This window comes from Aspergillus ochraceoroseus, assembly GCF_002846915.1.
Source record: "Aspergillus ochraceoroseus IBT 24754 chromosome Unknown P175scaffold_1, whole genome shotgun sequence".
NCBI classification, from domain to species: domain Eukaryota; kingdom Fungi; phylum Ascomycota; class Eurotiomycetes; order Eurotiales; family Aspergillaceae; genus Aspergillus; species Aspergillus ochraceoroseus.
Genome location: NW_024468476.1, coordinates 2,829,786 through 2,846,823, shown reverse-complemented (window position 1 = coordinate 2,846,823; position 17,038 = coordinate 2,829,786). Strand labels below are relative to the sequence as shown.

General features: G+C 49.8%; 9 protein-coding genes across 9 annotated transcripts; 5 read left to right on the top strand and 4 right to left on the bottom strand.

The window, feature by feature from the left end:
• Positions 1–27: 27 nt before the first annotated feature.
• Positions 28–1,336, top strand: P175DRAFT_0402671 (uncharacterized protein; the record flags this gene model as incomplete). The annotated part of the gene is made up of 4 exons (XM_040892998.1): positions 28–135; positions 209–665; positions 729–853; positions 905–1,336. Coding segments are annotated over 4 exons (1,122 nt in total), but the record flags the coding sequence as incomplete, so codon positions are not given.
• A 93-nt stretch (positions 1,337–1,429) lies between these two features.
• On the bottom strand, positions 1,430–3,523 carry P175DRAFT_0497709 (uncharacterized protein). Its single transcript, XM_040896339.1, has 2 exons — positions 2,025–3,523; positions 1,430–1,790 (listed from the first exon to the last, which is right to left on the bottom strand). Exons 1-2 carry the CDS (start codon positions 3,414–3,416, stop codon positions 1,680–1,682), a joined length of 1,503 nt encoding a protein of 500 aa, XP_040755979.1. The 5' UTR covers positions 3,417–3,523; the 3' UTR covers positions 1,430–1,679.
• A 588-nt stretch (positions 3,524–4,111) lies between these two features.
• Positions 4,112–5,086, bottom strand: P175DRAFT_041312 (uncharacterized protein). The gene is made up of 4 exons (XM_040893064.1): positions 4,629–5,086; positions 4,515–4,580; positions 4,408–4,464; positions 4,112–4,350 (listed from the first exon to the last, which is right to left on the bottom strand). The coding sequence occupies exons 1-4, from the start codon at positions 4,900–4,902 to the stop codon at positions 4,238–4,240; spliced, it is 510 nt and encodes a 169-aa protein (XP_040755978.1). The 5' UTR covers positions 4,903–5,086; the 3' UTR covers positions 4,112–4,237.
• Positions 5,087–5,230: 144 nt separating this feature from the next.
• On the top strand, positions 5,231–6,979 carry P175DRAFT_041651 (lipase family protein). Its single transcript, XM_040893079.1, has 4 exons — positions 5,231–5,632; positions 5,692–6,007; positions 6,070–6,304; positions 6,371–6,979. The coding sequence occupies exons 1-4, from the start codon at positions 5,559–5,561 to the stop codon at positions 6,766–6,768; spliced, it is 1,023 nt and encodes a 340-aa protein (XP_040755977.1). The 5' UTR covers positions 5,231–5,558; the 3' UTR covers positions 6,769–6,979.
• Positions 6,980–7,245: 266 nt separating this feature from the next.
• On the top strand, positions 7,246–9,282 carry P175DRAFT_0470827 (serine/threonine-protein kinase). The gene is made up of 5 exons (XM_040895060.1): positions 7,246–7,628; positions 7,810–7,861; positions 7,937–8,144; positions 8,201–8,357; positions 8,420–9,282. Exons 1-5 carry the CDS (start codon positions 7,622–7,624, stop codon positions 9,226–9,228), a joined length of 1,233 nt encoding a protein of 410 aa, XP_040755976.1. The 5' UTR covers positions 7,246–7,621; the 3' UTR covers positions 9,229–9,282.
• Positions 9,283–9,977: 695 nt separating this feature from the next.
• On the top strand, positions 9,978–10,939 carry P175DRAFT_0470824 (ubiquitin-conjugating enzyme E2). Its single transcript, XM_040895059.1, has 3 exons — positions 9,978–10,101; positions 10,169–10,474; positions 10,540–10,939. Exons 2-3 carry the CDS (start codon positions 10,324–10,326, stop codon positions 10,818–10,820), a joined length of 432 nt encoding a protein of 143 aa, XP_040755975.1. The 5' UTR covers positions 9,978–10,101; positions 10,169–10,323; the 3' UTR covers positions 10,821–10,939.
• A 954-nt stretch (positions 10,940–11,893) lies between these two features.
• P175DRAFT_0497702 (NADH-quinone oxidoreductase subunit D) lies at positions 11,894–13,605 on the bottom strand. The gene is made up of 2 exons (XM_040896338.1): positions 12,885–13,605; positions 11,894–12,817 (listed from the first exon to the last, which is right to left on the bottom strand). Exons 1-2 carry the CDS (start codon positions 13,551–13,553, stop codon positions 12,053–12,055), a joined length of 1,434 nt encoding a protein of 477 aa, XP_040755974.1. The 5' UTR covers positions 13,554–13,605; the 3' UTR covers positions 11,894–12,052.
• A 350-nt stretch (positions 13,606–13,955) lies between these two features.
• On the top strand, positions 13,956–15,212 carry P175DRAFT_0520487 (DNA-directed RNA polymerase core subunit RPC40; the record flags this gene model as incomplete). The annotated part of the gene is made up of 3 exons (XM_040899154.1): positions 13,956–14,000; positions 14,073–14,177; positions 14,238–15,212. The coding sequence occupies 3 exons, from the start codon at positions 13,956–13,958 to the stop codon at positions 15,210–15,212; spliced, it is 1,125 nt and encodes a 374-aa protein (XP_040755973.1).
• Positions 15,213–15,360: 148 nt separating this feature from the next.
• P175DRAFT_0513529 (NEDD8-activating protein UBA3) lies at positions 15,361–16,987 on the bottom strand (the record flags this gene model as incomplete). The annotated part of the gene is made up of 6 exons (XM_040898760.1): positions 15,361–16,197; positions 16,253–16,549; positions 16,601–16,680; positions 16,749–16,754; positions 16,804–16,905; positions 16,959–16,987. 6 exons carry the CDS (start codon positions 16,985–16,987, stop codon positions 15,446–15,448), a joined length of 1,266 nt encoding a protein of 421 aa, XP_040755972.1. The 3' UTR covers positions 15,361–15,445.
• Between the last annotated feature and the right edge of the window lie 51 nt (positions 16,988–17,038).

Here is a 17,038-nt window from a genome sequence, read left to right as displayed (position 1 = left end):
GGAGCATCTGTGGCCGTCCGTGCCTCCGAACAATGGAAGATAACCCTGCAGGATATTAAGTTGCTGTATCTCCAGCGTCAGTATAAACGATGCATCGCCCGTTCGTCAGCTATCCTCAACACCTCCAGGGAAGCAGTAAGTCGTCGTGTTTCCTCAAGCTGTGTCATGGAATCCAGCAGCACCGGCTAATCCCCAGTCACTACTCCAGATCCACCCAGTGTACAAAACTTACCTTTACTACTACAGTGCAATTTCATACGAAGCAATGGGTCGCTACGCTCATAACTACTCGATCAATAAACTTCCTCTGCTACACTCAGCCTTGGATTGCTTTGTTACCTGTCTCGCGGTTCTACCCAACACCATACGCATCCACGAGACCGATCCCGAAACTCCCAGCTACACCTCCTTTGGCGAGTCTTGTTCAGCGTCAGACCTATCAGGGACACTTTCCCCGACTGAAAGTCTCGTCAGCAGCATTACAGACATCATTGACAAAACCCTTGGCTGCTCCGACGACGACGACGACGACGACGACGACGACGCCAACAGTACTTCTTCAAGCATCTACCAGGGTTCCGTTGAAGAACTCGAAGAAAAAAGCCTGATGCCGCCTCCGCTGCACGTCCGAAAATCACCTGCACAGGTCAATAACGTCTCAGCGAGTCCTTTCCAGAATGCAGACGATGCTGATCACTACTCTGCGGAGCAAGCAGCTCCAAGTACAGATCATACTGGCAGCAGTGGACCAGGGCGGGTCCGGCCACCGCCACCGCTGCCTATCAAAGTCGTCCCATTCGGGCGTACCTGTCCTGACAGGTCCAAAAGCAGGCTAGGAGGTGGTGATATTGCTGTTGTTGTTGTCGTCGATTCAAGCCACGCCGCCGAGTCACACGGCTACCAGCAAGCGGCGTCGGCGGCGGCGGCGGCGGCGCCAATGACACCACGCCGCCGTGAGGAGGCCGCTGCCGTGGGCAACTACAATGCCAGCATTCATTTCCTCTACAGCCAGATCAACTCGAATATTGCCTCGGTCCATTACTTGATTGACGAAGTGGCTGGGATCCGGCAGGCCCGGAAGAAGAAGTCCCAGAGTTTCGGGCGATCGGCTTCGTTTTGGTCCTTTCGTCCTGTGACAGAGGGGGCGTCTCCAGAGAGCGTTGCTCAGCGGGTTTCAGACCCAGATTCAACCACGGAGACGATGCAAGCGCGGATTGCGCGGCTCCGTGCTGAGGGATGGCAGACTGTGGGGTTGAGGTCCTCCAAGCGGCGGTGGAAGGGCAGCGCGTACTACAAGGCTTACTGCGGGTCGGTTTTGGATGAGCTATACCTCGATGCTCAGATGCCTCGTCTTGATGATTGATTAGCTGGGACACTGGGATTGGAATGAGAGGAAGATAACTGGAAACGAGAACGATTGATGTGAGTCTTGTGTATCATTCATCCATTGTACGTACACATTTCCCACTGAGGCCCTCATTGCTATGCGTTACGCGAACATTGTATGATGTCAAATAACTTTGATTGAGAGGAATTGACACAAGAAATCAAAAGAAAGAAAAACCTGGGATGTACCTCTGCTCCATATCTAGACAGCGACAGACAACTTACTTTACAAGCAGCAATGTGCTAAGAGATCGACTACGGCCTCGCAGAACTTGCATCCAGGGCTGGCCTCCCTACCCGGGCAATTCCTTCCCCGCAAATACCAACCTGTAATATTCCAAGCGCTCTCGAAGCAGCTGGGAATCTGCCTTGTCCGTATCAAATATGATCCTCAAGCACTGCAGGTAAGTCTGCACCCACTGTGACCCGCTCTTCTCGTGTCGCTCCTCCTCCCACTCTAAATTGATCTTCCTCCCGTCAGTAACATCCCCCCAGTTCTGGCCGTTGAGAAACCTCTCCAACTCCTGCGGCGAGACATAATCAGGATGCCCAGGCTTAACCGGCATCGCGTCCCCAGATTTCCGAGCATCCCTGACCGTGATGAAGTTCCAGTCGAGACGCTGACACAGGAACTGCAGTCGATGTATGTTGCATTCTGGACAGGTACAACACTCCCAGGGTGACCAGACCTCATCCTTGCCCGCTAGCCTCGATGAAAGCAGTGACTTCAAGGTCTTCAACCGGGTCATGAACAGATTTTCCCCATCGAGGACCTGTCTATGCGTCTCGAACAATGGCGTCCCGAGCGTGAAGAACCCAACGGCCTTGTAGTTGCTCATCTCTCCATCTCCAAAGTCAAGATCCGGTGCATAGTAAAGCTTGTTCCCGTCCCGTTTGTCCAGGTGCCAGGCGCGCGAGAAGATGGTATTGGCCGGCCGCCAGGTCTTCATCAGTGTCTTGACATTTACCACGCCTACTTGCGGGAGCAGTTCCCAACAGCAGGCCTGGAAGTGTTTCGCTATCTCGGCGAGGAAGGCGTTCATCAAACTCAGTCGACGGAGGATCTCCAGTCGGTTTTTCATCCAGGCCTTTGGCCCCAGATTCACAAGAAACTCGCCGTCCTCGTCGATATAGTATTTCTTCTGGCGGAGGAGATGGGTCTGCAGGATTGACAGGTTATCCTGAGGGCAGTCAAGCAGGTGGTCGGCCAGCGAACACGATGCAAGCCCTTCAGTGGACAGGGGTAAATTCGACGCAGCGAATCTATCGGAGCAGCTCATTTCTTCGTCTTTTAGGAGGTACGGATCCCCTGAAGACCGCTTAGGGCCAAGGGTAAATCCCAAAGAAAAGTGGTTTTCCGAATCATATCCGAACCGCACACTGTAGACATGGTCAATGAGATCTGCGTCGTTCTGGGCTGAGCTGGAGTACATGGTTATTGCAGAGCCGAGCATCATTCGTCTGCTGCGGCCTCCCTGGATCGGATACTGCAGGGGCTTGACAAAACTTTGCAGATAGCTCAGGGAGCGATCATCTGCAGCTTGCTCTATATCGGCGGACAACCCGACTGGGATGAATGGGTACATGGCGCTGACCATGGGATGGATATAGCTGTCATAGTCGAGAAGTCCGTTGCAAAAGTCCTGGCAGTTGTTGCTCATGCGGCTGTACGCTAACTTTTGCTTCTTGCCTAGCTTCTGCGCAAGCATGAACAGGTGAGGTTTGATTTCCTCGCCGAAGATGGCTTGCATAGATGCAGCGAGCCTTCCTGCGCATTCCAAGAGCAGATCTCTATTGAACTTTTCAGACCCTGCCGGCGCCTTCCCAGCTCTCCATACAAGTGTCAGATTAAGGAATTGCTCCACCAGCTTTGGTTCCCCCAGTCTCCACAGGGGGTTCCCATTATAGTCGGTAAATAGCCCCCCAGAAAGTTGCTTCCTTGCGCAGAGAAAGCGACGCTCCCGTGTTCGCTTCATTGCTTCGTAGAACCGGCGGTCCGGAGACACGGAGTATAATGGCGAGCAGAACATGTCACACCCATCGATAGTTCGGAAATTTTCCGGCCGGAGATATTCTTTGATTTCGCGAGATGTGTGACGTCCTAACGAAGGGAGTGGGCGGGCGGATATCAAAGCGCCACCCGGATAGCTATACATATAGGGCTTCAATTAGCAATGTTTACCAGTCTCGCGCGATTTCTTAGACTCACATTGTCATTCCATTCTCGATCAACAACGGTCCAAACATCAGAGCACAGTGTGCATTTCCTGCTGGGAACAGCCGGCGAGAACTGACGGACGAGCGTTTCCACCCGCCTAACGAGAGATGATCGAGAAAGGCATTTCCAAAGGAAAGAAGACTCTGTCCCTTGATATGATCCTCAAGGGCGTCTAATTCGCGGCTAAATTTCCGATTCTCTATCACGATGTCAGGAACCACGAACCAGACTCTAGAAGAGGTCGGTACTTACCCTCATCGCCTGCCTTTTTAAAGCGGTATACGACCTTCAGATGGTCTTTCTTGTGCGACGACGTTTCCATGCAGGTGCAGCAAAGACGAAAAGGGGGCGGCACAAGACAGTCCAAAAGATAATGCTGATCCCGCGACGTCGGTTTCGACTTTTTGTCCTCGAGAACCGTTTTCAAATGATTGCGATTCACGGTACTTTATTCTCGAGGTCAGTCAACCAGGTATGAGGAGGGAAAGAAACACACTACCACCCACCAATCGATGCATCCTTTTTTGCACTCATAAAAGTGGAAGGACCGAATACAAAATCGGCATTCGGAGCACTGCACAGCTTCATATACTCCGGGGAATCTTGTATCGACTGTGTATTTCAATCAGTGGTCTACAAGTGTGGAGGTGAAAGGCTTGCAGGTATGTATGTACCCTGGGGTGCTGGTCCCAACGATGGAAACGTCGGTCTTCTGTATTCTTGAACATAATCATAATCCGTAAATCCTGCGTCTCTGGATTAGTGTCTACAGAGCAGACTTCCAAGGTCAAGAGGGCACGAACCACACGCCTGAAGCAATGAGCGGGCAACCAACTCATCCTGGGATACGTTTTGTCGCTCTACTGTGTCGTCAGCAAAGAATGACTCCTCCCGGGACCAACCAACCAACCTTTTACATTACTGAAAATGCCCTGGCACAAATCATCTTTGACCTCTTTCGGCAGCCCCAGGGGATCTTATTCTCACGTCAGAAGGAGGACCTCTCGCGTTATGAGCGCCGTACCCCACAAGTCCAGCAATTCTCGCAGATAATCACTCTCCAGCGCCTCCTCAGCCAGCTCCTGTAACCCCCCCGGAATGAAAGTCTTGTAATCGTCAAAGGCCAAAATCGCATTTGCCATTTCATCTACCACGGCAGCCCAGTATATCTCCATTAGGGAACCGAAGAGGACAGTGACCGGGTCGTCGCCCTTCTCCGAGATCTGTTGCCAGCCCTTGTCCAAGTCGGCATCGTGAGAAACAGGCGACTGCAGATTCTCAAAGATATTCGAACTCATAATGCGATCGCAGACGGTGCACCGTTGATCAACGTCCTGAATCTCTCGGGACAAAGCGAGCGTTTTATCTGCAATCCTCGGCCTGTCCGGGTTTGCCCTGGACTCAGCCGCACTCCGCTTCCCCTCGTATATGTAGCCCTTTTCTGGCTATTTCAAGCGAGTCGTTGCTGTCAAACTGCAGTCATGGACGAGGCTGATCCCTTCTTTACCATTCATTTCTCTTACCGTCTTCTTTGTTGAAATCTTTCTATTTTTTTTTTGGGTTTCCACAGGGCATAGGCTACATACTGCGCTAAAACCCTGCCCCATCCACGATACTGATCCTGGGAGTCACTCTACTCAGTACATATACATAACTATTCACTCACTATGAGGAAAGCCTTTGCCAAAAAAGTAGCAAACTCCTTTACCAGAAGCAAGACGTTTCGATCCACTGCAGAGGCATCCGCAGGGTCCTCCGCTTCGGTCGCCGATGTCTCTCAGTCAAACCACTCCGCCGCTGCATCCCACAACCTCCGCGAGGTGTCGGTCCGATTAGATGACTATCTCGAGCGAGTAGATTTATCAGGTAATTTGATTCACCCTCGATTTCTCCAGGGAGGAATGCGCTCGACTAAATTTCCCTAGCCGGTGAGGTTGAAATCGATGTCGTCTCTATGAGCCGGCAGATTGAAAAGGTCCAGAGCTACCAGAATGGCTTGCTACCGGATTCTGTGGGACCTATCCCGATGTATGTCCCCGTCTTCGGTATCCCAGGTAAACTTGGCTTTTAACTGGTGGCCCCTCTAGAAGCGAAAGGGAACTCAGCCTCATCAAGCTGGGGGCCTGGAGCGCAAAGGCTGTGTACGGTCCCGGGCGTGTGGGCGAGGTCGATGCTCCAGAGGAGTTCTCGGATTACCAGCCCACCGCGTACAGACAGGATATCGGTGCCTCTTTGCTCGATGGTACGGTCAAAGCGACATGCGTGCAGTTGTTCTCGTCGCATGCGGAAAAGGTTGCTCCTAAGCTGCTCGTGATTGCCATCAGAGGCTCAACCTCCAAACGAAAGGACTGGACGGTCAACTTTGACGATATGGGGACCGGGACGGACGGCGATGGGTTTATTGTACGTGTTCTCATGGTTTCCCTTTCAACCCTAGCAGGGGAAGCTTTATTGATACAGCGCAGAACTCGGAGACCCGTTCGTTTCAAGTTCATGGCGGTTTCCTAGCGTGCGCCAAAGCCATGGCCGACAAAGTCTCGGGGGCTGTCTCATCAGTCCTTTCTGACGCTGAAAAAGAAGAGCCAGCAACAGAGATCCAGCTGCTGTTTACGGGCCATTCGGCCGGCGGCGCTGTTGCATCATTACTATATGCCCACATGATGTCGAAGAACAGCTCGCCATTAACAGATTTATCGTCCAGTCAGTGGCCGGCCCCCTTCCCTCCATAACCACCTTGCTCGAATAGTTTCTCACCAATCCTGTCAGAATTCCGATCTATCGATTGCGTCGTCTTTGGCTCCCCCCCCGTAAGCAAGCCAGGTCTCGACACCTACGGAACGGAGCACTCGACCTTTCTCTCTATCATCAACGAAGGCGATCCCGTCCCACGCATAGACAAGGACTACATCGAGACGCTCCTCCTCCTTTACATATCCCCGATGCCAGCTTTCCCCGTTCATCGTGACCTGCCCCCAATGCGGTTGGATACTGCCGGGACGATTTTATTTCTCAAGGATGGTCAGCCGGGGTTTTGTGCGGTCGCAGAAGACGACAGTCAGAAAGGGATTAAGAATGTGTTGGCGACCACTATCTTTGGGAACCCAAGAGCACACAAGATGGATATTTACCTGGTGAAACTTGGGCTTGTGAGTATTATTATCTAGGTATGTCTTTCGGTTGGAGTTCTCTGCTCAATTTTAGCCTTTTTTGTCCACGTTTATATATAGTATCTATCTCTGTATACCTCTGTGGTGTAGTTGGTTTGATTAGTTATTTTTAGGCCTTTCGAGTCAGCCTACAATTTGCTCATTTCCAGACTTAATATCTAGATACCTCACCATTAAATGAGATATTCTCAGGGCTGAAACCGAATCCTCCTTAGATGAGACTTGACCCGCTGGAATGAGCCCCGCCACCCCTCTACCTCCTACTTCTAGGCTCCAGCTCTCTCTCTCTCTCTCTCTTCCTTTTTTTCTCTTTTTTTTTTCTACGGAGTAGTCTACTCGTTTCTAAATTGAATGGTCCATTTTTGACCTTACGGGAACCTCTTGTTGTGGCTGTGCCCTCAGTTCGTCCAGCTAAACTCTAACAGTCCGTCCTCTGGTTCCCCGTCAGCTCCTTACTCGTTTCCTTTAATTCTCCTCTTCTCCCTTTCTCTCTCTCTCTCTCTTTGCGGGAAAGAAGAATTAGTAAGTGTTTTTTTTTTCTGGTGGTTGTTGTTTCGTTTCGTTCTCTCATCCTCATCTTTACTACCTAATATTGTCCGCAATCCTTCCTCGTTACACTCCTCTCCCTAACTGTGTCTCTGCGCCCTATTTCTCGACACTGATATATGCTCTTGAAATATCATACTAATTTATTCATTGCTCTTCTCTAGTTAACATCGTTCTACCTGGGTGCTCCCTACTCCCATCAACCCCTTCCCCCTGACGTGCGGGGTTCCCTTCAATCCTGCAATCCGCCCCGCCATCTATAAGCTTGAGATACATCCTCTAATCCTGTACTGATCCAAACACCATGAGTTGTAAGTATAGCATTGCTTTTCTCCATCCAATGCCCTTGCCATGCTCCTGGCTCTTCGGGATCGTCTCTGTGCTTAGACGCGCACCCTCCACATCATGATTCTACAAAAGTTCTCGGCCATCGCCTGTACTCTGCTTCTTGATATTAATTCACAAAAACGCTAATAAAATGGTCTGTTCCAGTCTCTAGTATGTTCAGTAAGCTCTCAGGCCAGCCTGAGAGCTACGAGAAAAAGTACGACTCCCCCTCTCCCGGACTCTCCCAATTTATTCGTGTTCGCTCCAGATGAATAACCTCTTCAACTTGCAGATCTCAGTATAAATTCGGCAGAACCCTCGGCGCTGGCACATACGGTATTGTTCGTGAAGCAGACTGTGCTTCTGGAAAGGTCGCGATTAAGATCATCCTGAAGAGAAATGTCCGCGGCAATGAACGCATGGTCTATGATGAACTGGAATTGCTACAGCAGCTTGACCACCCCCATATTGTCCATTTCGTGGACTGGTTTGAATCCAAGGTAAAATTGCGATGCTTGCGACCGATTTTGGGGGGACTGCGCTAATATCCCGCCAGGATAAATTCTATATTGTCACCCAGCTCGCCACTGGTGGAGAGCTGTTCGATCGAATTTGCGAGTACGGCAAATTCACAGAGAAGGATGCGTCACAAACCATTCATCAAGTACTCGACGCCATCAACTTCTTGCACAAAAAGAACATCGTCCACAGAGGTAAGCTACCCCAGCTTTCTCTTTTCTTAAACGTCTTCGTGCTGATCCGTCGCCTATCCCAGACTTGAAACCTGAAAATCTCCTCTATCTTACTCGTGATATAGACTCGGAACTTGTCCTAGCAGATTTTGGAATTGCGAAAATGTTGGAAACCCCAGGCGAGGTCCTCACCAGCATGGCAGGTTCCTTTGGCTATGCCGCCCCCGAGGTTATGCTCAAGCAGGGACATGGAAAGGCCGTGGATATGTGGTCCTTAGGAGTTATTACATACACTCTGCTATGCGGTTATTCGCCTTTCCGGTCCGAGAACCTGACAGATCTAATCGAAGAATGCCGATCCGGCAGGGTTATTTTCCACGAGCGCTACTGGCACGACGTCTCCAAAGATGCAAAGGACTTCATCCTCAGCCTGCTCCAGGTGAACCCCGCGAACCGGCCGACATCCGAAGTTGCCCTGAAACACCCTTGGCTGAAGGGAGAATCTGCCAGCGACCGCGATCTGCTCCCCGAAATCCGCGCCTATATTGCCCGCTCTCGCCTCAAGAGAGGTATCGAGATCATCAGGCTCGCAAACCGCATCGAAGCGCTCAAGATGCAAGAAGACGACGAGGATATCCCCAGCCCCGTCGACATGGCAGACTCTTCGAGCAAAACAACGCCTTTCCCAGCTCTCCCAACAGCGAATGCAGCCTCGCCTTCGTCGTCATCCACTGCTGGTGAACCTGGTACCACTAAGAAGCGTAGTCTGAGCAAGATTGCGCGTGGTGCCATCTTCCGAGAAGTCGTACTTGCCAAAGTCCGCGAGATGAAGGAGAACGAGGAACTAGAAAGGGTTGAACGTGAGGCTCGCGAAAAAAGCAGCCATTCTTAGTTCATTTTACACAGGAGATGGTTTTTGTTTTTTTTTTTTTTTTTTTTTTTTTTTCCCTCACTGTTTCCTTACCGAGTCAGGGATCATCAGATGATTTTCCTATGAATTGTATTTCAGTGATTCCCCTCTTCTAAATTCAAATGGCGTGCACTCTGTTCTGCAAGTTCAATACCTTTTTTTTTTTTTTTTTTTTTTTTTTTTTCTTTCTTTCTTTTACCCAGCATCTCTTAACTCTTTTCTGGATTCCACTTTGCTGTTCTGGCGGTCTTATCCTGGCTTTTACCCAGGTTCCACCCACTCGGCACATGAGTCGACCGTAGTCAATTCAGCTTCCGATACTCCATATCCCACTGCCACTTAAAGGAACACCGTAGTCAGCTCTACACTTTGTTCGTCTGTCATGACCTCCTCGGCTGCTATAGTTGTCACGTGTCAGGCGGTCGTGACTTGCCGGGCCAATCAGGTGATGTTCTCCAGATGATCTGATCGAAGACCAGGAAACTTCCCTCGAACACACTCACGCCCTCGCATCTCTCTCTCTATCTTGTCCATTTTCTGTTCTTGAGCCCTTTCTCGCCCTGCTTTTGTAAATATCACTCCCCGCCTGCCTTTGAGGTCTCCCCCCCCCCCCCACCTTTCCCGCACCTCACTGCAGCTGCATCTTTAGGTACTTGGATGGTTGTCGATCGCCCCGCACCGGTACTCAACGTCATACATCTACGCCCCGTGGACGAGGCTTCGCTCAGCCCTTTGCAATAAATACAATACCTGGGCAGTCCACTGTCTCACGCCTGGATTCTGCAAATATTTTGATAATTAGCCTTGTAGAAGGCTCGTCCCCCAAAGATGTTCGCTTCCAAGCGACTAGGTAAGGTAAGCTGTGCCCCTCGCCGCAGCTGCATGTATATCTATCCATCATCTTTGCTAACATCCAAAAAAGGAGCTCATCAAGGTACCTACACACATCCTCACAGCTATTTCCGTTCTTTCTTCGCCCCCGCCCAGTCCCCATGCACAATACCAACGGCGTTGAGGCTTTCCACCTTATCCTGCCAGCCCTCCACTCAAAGCACCCAAAGCTCACATCCCAGGTAGATGCAAGACCATGTCCCCCCGGGGATATCAATCGCAAAGGCCGACGGGCTCGATGAATGGCAAATGGACATTAAAGTTCTTGACGACAATCCGCTCTATCAAAACCAAACGTACCGACTAAAATTCACATTCGGGTCAAAATACCCAATTGGTATGTCTCTCTCTCTCCGGTGCCCCATCCTACCTCATATCCCCGGGTTAATCTCTTAAATCTAGAACCCCCAGAAGTTCAATTTATCGAGAGCACCGCCCCAGAGACACAACGCCCGATTCCCATCCACCCGCACATCTACAGCAACGGAATCATATGTCTAGACCTCCTCAGTTCCGCCGGATGGTCGCCCGTCCAGACAGTCGAGAGCGTCTGCATTAGTATCCAAAGCATGTTGACTGCGAATACCCGGAACGAACGTCCACCAGGCGATAGCGATTTCGTCTCATATAATCGGCGCCGGCCGCGGGATATCAACTTCCTTTACGATGATGATAATGTGTAGTTTGATGCAAGATGGTATATCTGGCAAACGGTCACCTCAACAAGTCATGAAAGAGAAATCAAATGTCCCCCCAGACTCAAAATGGTCGAATTCACCTTTTTGTCATTTCGACATTCTAGGACAAAGGTTGTTTCTCTTCCCTGGGTGTGTGGTGCATGGTGGCTGGCCTAGCGTGAGAACAAGATAAGATAGTTAACGGAAGGTTTCTTAATCTCATTTTCTTGCCTGCTTGCATTGGTCAAGGCGCTAATATCTTTCCTCTTCTCTTACTTTTTTAACTATTGTTGTTTTTTTTTTTTTTTTTTTCAATATTATGGCGTTACTAGGCTTTCTACATTATTATAGTATTATTTATCATTTTTCCCTTGCGCTAGCTAGGCTAGGTATTAGTCCATCTCCACCTTACTTACCTACGGCGTAGTTTACTACCTACTACCTACTCATTATCTATTCCTCTTTTCCTGATTTGACTTCTCTTCTTCCTACAGGTTCTCTATTACCTAAAGTATGTAAAGTAGTATCTCTACGTCTTAACAGTATAACCCCAAGATCATATCAAAAGCTCAGTGTCACTATACACACACACACACACACACACACAGGTCAAGATAAACGAGAAGATGTAGATCATGGTAAACAACTAGAGATAGGTAGGTAGGTAAGTAGACGGTAGACGGTCGAGGACGAGGACGAGGACAATTCAACAAAGGAAATAAAGAGTAAAGGGAACCAGAAAAAAAAAAAAAAGAAAAAGAAAAAGAAAAAGAAAAACAACGCCATTAAAATGAGCTGACATGGTACAGACAGAGACAGACAGATACTTGGATTTCGAATCACACCTTCTATAACACAACACAACACATTCACATTTCCTTCCGTCTCTCTCTCCCTCTCTCTCTCTCTCTGTCTGTTTGTCTTCCTCGCCCGTGCACACAAAGAGCTTGAGTAATTCATAAATAGATATACACCGCCATTTTCGGGAGAAAGGGGAAGGGGATTCTAAATATTCTTTGGTTTCTTTTTCGGGTTTCTTTTTTGGGGGTTTGGTTTTGGGAAAGAGATTTGATTTATTTCTCGAAATCAAGCTGATGTATCTCGGGGGAGGAAGGGGCTTTTTGTACAGAAGATTCGGAGATCAGAGATTTCGATTCCATCCAACTCTACCGGTCGACTTCACCGAACACGAGATCCATTGTGCCTAGAAGTTGGAAGAGAGGTTTAGTTAGGTAATTTTATCTCAATTTAAAAGTGGGGTGGTAGTTATCGCGGCACTCACCGATAATAGCGACGGCGTCGGCCAAAAGGTGACCACGGGAGATCTGGTCGAAACCACCCAAGTGGGCGAATCCGGGAGCACGGATCTTGCAGCGGTAGGGTCTCTCGCTACCATCACTGACCAGAAACACACCCATCTCACCCTTAGGAGCCTCAATGGCGGAGTACGTCTCACCGGGAGGGACGGCGTAACCCTTGCTGAATAGGAGGAAGTGGTGAATCAGAGACTCCATGCCCTCCTTCATAGCAGCACGGGGAGGGGGGCTGATCTTATAGTCTTCAACACGGACAGGTCCAGCGGGGATCTGGTTCAAGCACTGGTGAATGATACGGAGGGACTGGCGGAACTCTTCCATACGGCAGAGGTAACGGTCGTAGCAGTCACCGTTAACACCGACAGGAACATCGAACTCTACCTTGTCATAAGCATCATATGGCTGGGACTTGCGGATATCCCATGGGACACCGGAGCCGCGGAGCATAACACCAGTGAAGCTCATGTTCAGAGCATCAGCAGCGCTCACAACACCAACACCTTGGGTTCTGGCCTTCCAGATCCGGTTATCAGTAAGCAGTTCCTCGGTCTCATCAATACGGTCTCCAAACTGAGTAGCCCACTGGTAGATATCATCCAGGAGACCAAGAGGAATATCCTGGGAAACACCACCGGGACGGACGTAGGCAGCGTGGAGACGGGCACCGGATACTCGCTCGTAGAATTCCTATCCCACACAACCACTGTTAGCGATCTCAGGCAATTCTAGAATTTAGTATCAAAGGGCTTCCTACCATGAGCTTCTCACGCTCCTCGAAACCCCACAAGAAAGGTGTCAAGGCACCGACGTCCATAGCGTGGGAGAGGACGGACATAAGGTGGTTCAGGACTCGGGTCATCTCTCCAAACAATGTGCGGATATACTTGGCTCTCTCGGGGATTTCAATGTTCAACAGCTTCTCAACAGCCAGCGAGAAGCACTGCTCATTCGTCATCATGGAGACGTAGTCTAGACGATCGAAGTAAGGCAGAGCCTGCATATAGGTCTTGTATTCAATCAACTTCTCGGTACCACGGTGGAGTAGACCGACGTGGGGATCGGAACGGACGATCTCCTCGCCATTGAGCTCCAGAATCAATCGAAGCACACCGTGAGCGGCAGGATGTTGGGGACCAAAATTGACAGTGTAATGGCGGATTTTACGGTCGACCCCTTCAGCCTCGGACTCCAGAGCCGCGGGAGTTTCGGACTCGCTGGGGCCCTTGTTAGCCAGATGTGTGAAAGACGGGTCGGTTGGGATCAGGCGAGTAGCCTGGTAGCTGGTAGCCTCTGCCGCTCGACGAGGAATAGAGGTCGCAATCGACCGGGATCTGGGGATAGTGGTATTCCTGGCAATGCCGGAGGGGCGCAAGCAGAGCGTTTTGGGGGCATTGCCCGCCAGGCGAGCAAAGGAAACAGCCATTCGGGGGATCGTAGGGAGGGACTCGGAGGGAGAGAAGGCTGACTGTCCTCAGTCCGGACGCAATGGATGGGGAAACTCGTCGGGAGGGTTCGATGCGGATTGACGGTTTGGAGGTTGCGACGGGATGCAATTTGGACGGTCACGTGATGGGCGAGCTTCTGGTCATCAAACGGTCTCTGGTTGGTCTTCGGCAGTCCTCTATTCCACACCCACACTAAAGTCACCGCCAGAGAAATCCCCAGGCCCTGCGACGTTTTGAGTGCATTATAAACAACCCCTCTCTCCGCCTGGCGCCCGCTGAAAATACTGCCGCTAACCCAAGAGAACTTTTTTATTTCGCCCTCCCAAGCATTCGCAGTAGCAATTCTCTCAGCTAGCTTGACGGCGCAGTTCACCTCCATCATGGCGCCTCTCGTTCCCTCACAGGAGGAGCTCGATCGCAGAAGGGTATGTCTTCTTCTTCTTCTTTCTCTTGCCGCAAGAAAGAATATACGGCGTCATGTCTAATCCCAATTCCAGATCGTCGACATCAATGCAGAGACCGTCACCAACATCCCCTCCACAGATTTCCCAGGTCACTGGCCCGGCGAATCCCATGAATGGTCTCTCGACAAATTCAGAGACGTACGCCTCCTCTTCATTTCGTTTCCTTAAGCCGACTCTTACTCATGTAATTGTGCATAGAACTTTCGCGTCGAATTTCACCAGAACAACCAATTCGAGTCCGCCTTTTCCCTCATCGGCCTCGATGCTGCGATCGCAAATGCTTTCCGTCGAATTGTAATGGCAGAAGTCCCCAGTCTCGCCATCGAATTCGTCTTTGTTCACAATAACACCTCTGTCATCCAAGATGAGGTCCTTGCACAACGCCTGGGTCTGATCCCTCTCAAAGGTTCCGTGGAGGGTTTGAACTGGATGCGCTGGTTCAAGAAGGCTAATGATGACGAACCTGGGAGCGGAAGCGACCCCAGTGACTACAATACTGTCGTCCTGCGCCTTGATGTCCAATGCACCAAAAATCCCCATGCTTCTCGCGACGAGCAGGACCCCCGAAAGCTGTACAAGCACGCCCATGTCTATGCCAAGGATATTACTTTCCACCCTGTCGGACGCCAGGAACAATACTTTACTGGCGACGGTGCTATCCAACCTGTCAACCCAGACATTCTCATTGCAAAGATGCGTCCAGGCCAGAAGATTGAGATGGAACTCCACTGTATCAAGGGTATTGGAGCCGACCACGCTAAATTCTCCCCGGTCGCAACAGCAAGCTACCGTTTAATGCCAGATATCAAAATCCTCCGCCCTATCCTAGGAGAGGACGCGAAGAAGTTTGCCAAGTGTTTCCCTAAGGGTGTCATTGCTCTGGAGCCCGTCACCATCGAGGAAGCCGCACAGAGAGATACCGAGTATTACGGTCGCACCGGAGAGCTCAAGGCTGTTGTCCGCGATCCATTCAATGACACTGTCAGCAGGGAGTGCCTGAGACATGAAGAATTCCAGGGTAAGGTAAAGCTGGGCCGCCTTCGGGATCATTTCATCTTCAATATCGAGAGCACAGGACAACTCGACAGCGACGTTCTCTTCCTAGAAAGTGTAAAGGTGCTGAAGCTGAAGTGCGCAAGATGGAAGAGGGGCTTGACGGACCTCATGCGATAAGCTCGAATAAGATCCTCGCGATTGTTGCGGCAAATGTTTTTGAAGCTATATAATGCATTACCCGGCGTTGGATTTTGTTGTTTCTTCTCTCTTGTACGTTATGAAAAAAAAAAAGCTCGTTCTTGACATTACTGGGAGTCTGGATACGGGATTTTCAGAGATAGAAAAAGCATGTTTAAATTTCTGTCAAAATTTGGTCATAATCATCGTGCATTCGTGGTAGAGCGTTACCCCTAACTGAAGATCAACTGGAAGCGGAAATCGATGGTATAAGCTGGGTCGCTGACTGCAATCTCCTGTCCATCCGCCACCAGATCGCGAAGCTTTGACTTCAAGTTGGGTCGAGTTTGCTCCTCCAATTGCGGGGGGAAACGTTGATACAGTGTCTTCTCCTCTGTTCTCATACTTGGTTTCTTCAGCTGAGCTTCAGGTCGCTCCCCGAGAGTCTCGATGAAAGCTTCCAGCGTCATATTTGGGTCCACAGTCAATTTGCGCGCGAGATTTCCACAAACAGGACAATCAGGCTTTTTCTCGGCTTCGAAAGTATAAGTGTAGACTCCTTCCTCTCCAGCATACATCATGTAGTTTTCCAGGTAAGGGTTGCAAGAAGTGGCGATTTTCAGTGCTTCAGAGGTTGTCGCGGCCGCAATAACAGCATTCGTCGAAGCAATCGCTGGAATAATATTTTTGACCACTCCTTGGGTCATTTGAAATGTGACTCCGAAAATATTGAATTGCTTTGCTCGCTCAAGAGCATTGTTATAAACCCATCCAATATGCTCCATGTCATCACTGTCGAAGGAGTCGTCTTTACGCTTTTCTTGCCAGGCGATCTGATGTGCCCATTCGATACAATGCTGCGGTTGGCGAGGGATAGTCGCAATTGTACAAAGCGGCACTGCAGGGCGAGGTGCATGCATGTCAAGCTGGCATTCGATGCATGATGAAAGAGTAGGTAGAATGACACGCGCCTGGCCCTTAAATCCTATCGGATGGTTAGGTATCTTCTATCCAGATATAGGAGAATAAGTTTCGCATACCCTCGGTTCCCCCATCAATCAAAGGCTTCAGACTTTCCGGGTTTTCGAAGTCAACCATTCCAATCAGGGTAGAATTGATCCATCTTCGAGCCTCGATACTATCAAGACCACAAACTATCATCTTAAATTGCAAGTAATAATCTTCGTCTTTATCCTGAATCTTCCCTACATAAGGGGTAATCTTGACTCCCTGAACACGCCTTTCCACAAACGCGGCCGCAACCTCTGCTTTCGGCTTTCCTATATCAGAATGCCGGAATAGGAACTGCCGGTTCAGATTGGAGATGTCAATAGTATCTGCAAAAGTCAGACAGTTATTCGAATGCCCATACGGCTAAATGAACTTGCCCATGTCAATGACGTGAATGTCCTTGAAGCCTGACAATGCAAGGTTCTTCAAGATCTCGCAGCCTAATCCTCCAGCTCCTCTATCATGAAATTAGCACATGTTCAAACACTGCTCAAATTCACATTCATGACAGAGATAGCAACTAACATTACCCTATATAGAGATTAGCAAGGTTGCAGATAAGCATCATTGGAATACTCACAAAATCTTCGACGACTCCAAGCATTCTATCGTCTCCTCGCCAGGAACCCAGTCTGGGTCACACGATGGACCAGATTTTGACAAAACCTTGTAGAGATATTTCCTAAGGACTGTTAAACTATTGGGGGTGGCAGAATACTTAAGGAAAGTTCTCACCATCGAAGAGGCGGGTCTCCAACGGCCATTCTTGCAATCTGATATGTTGTCGTATGTCCTCTAAATCTCGAGCCCGGATC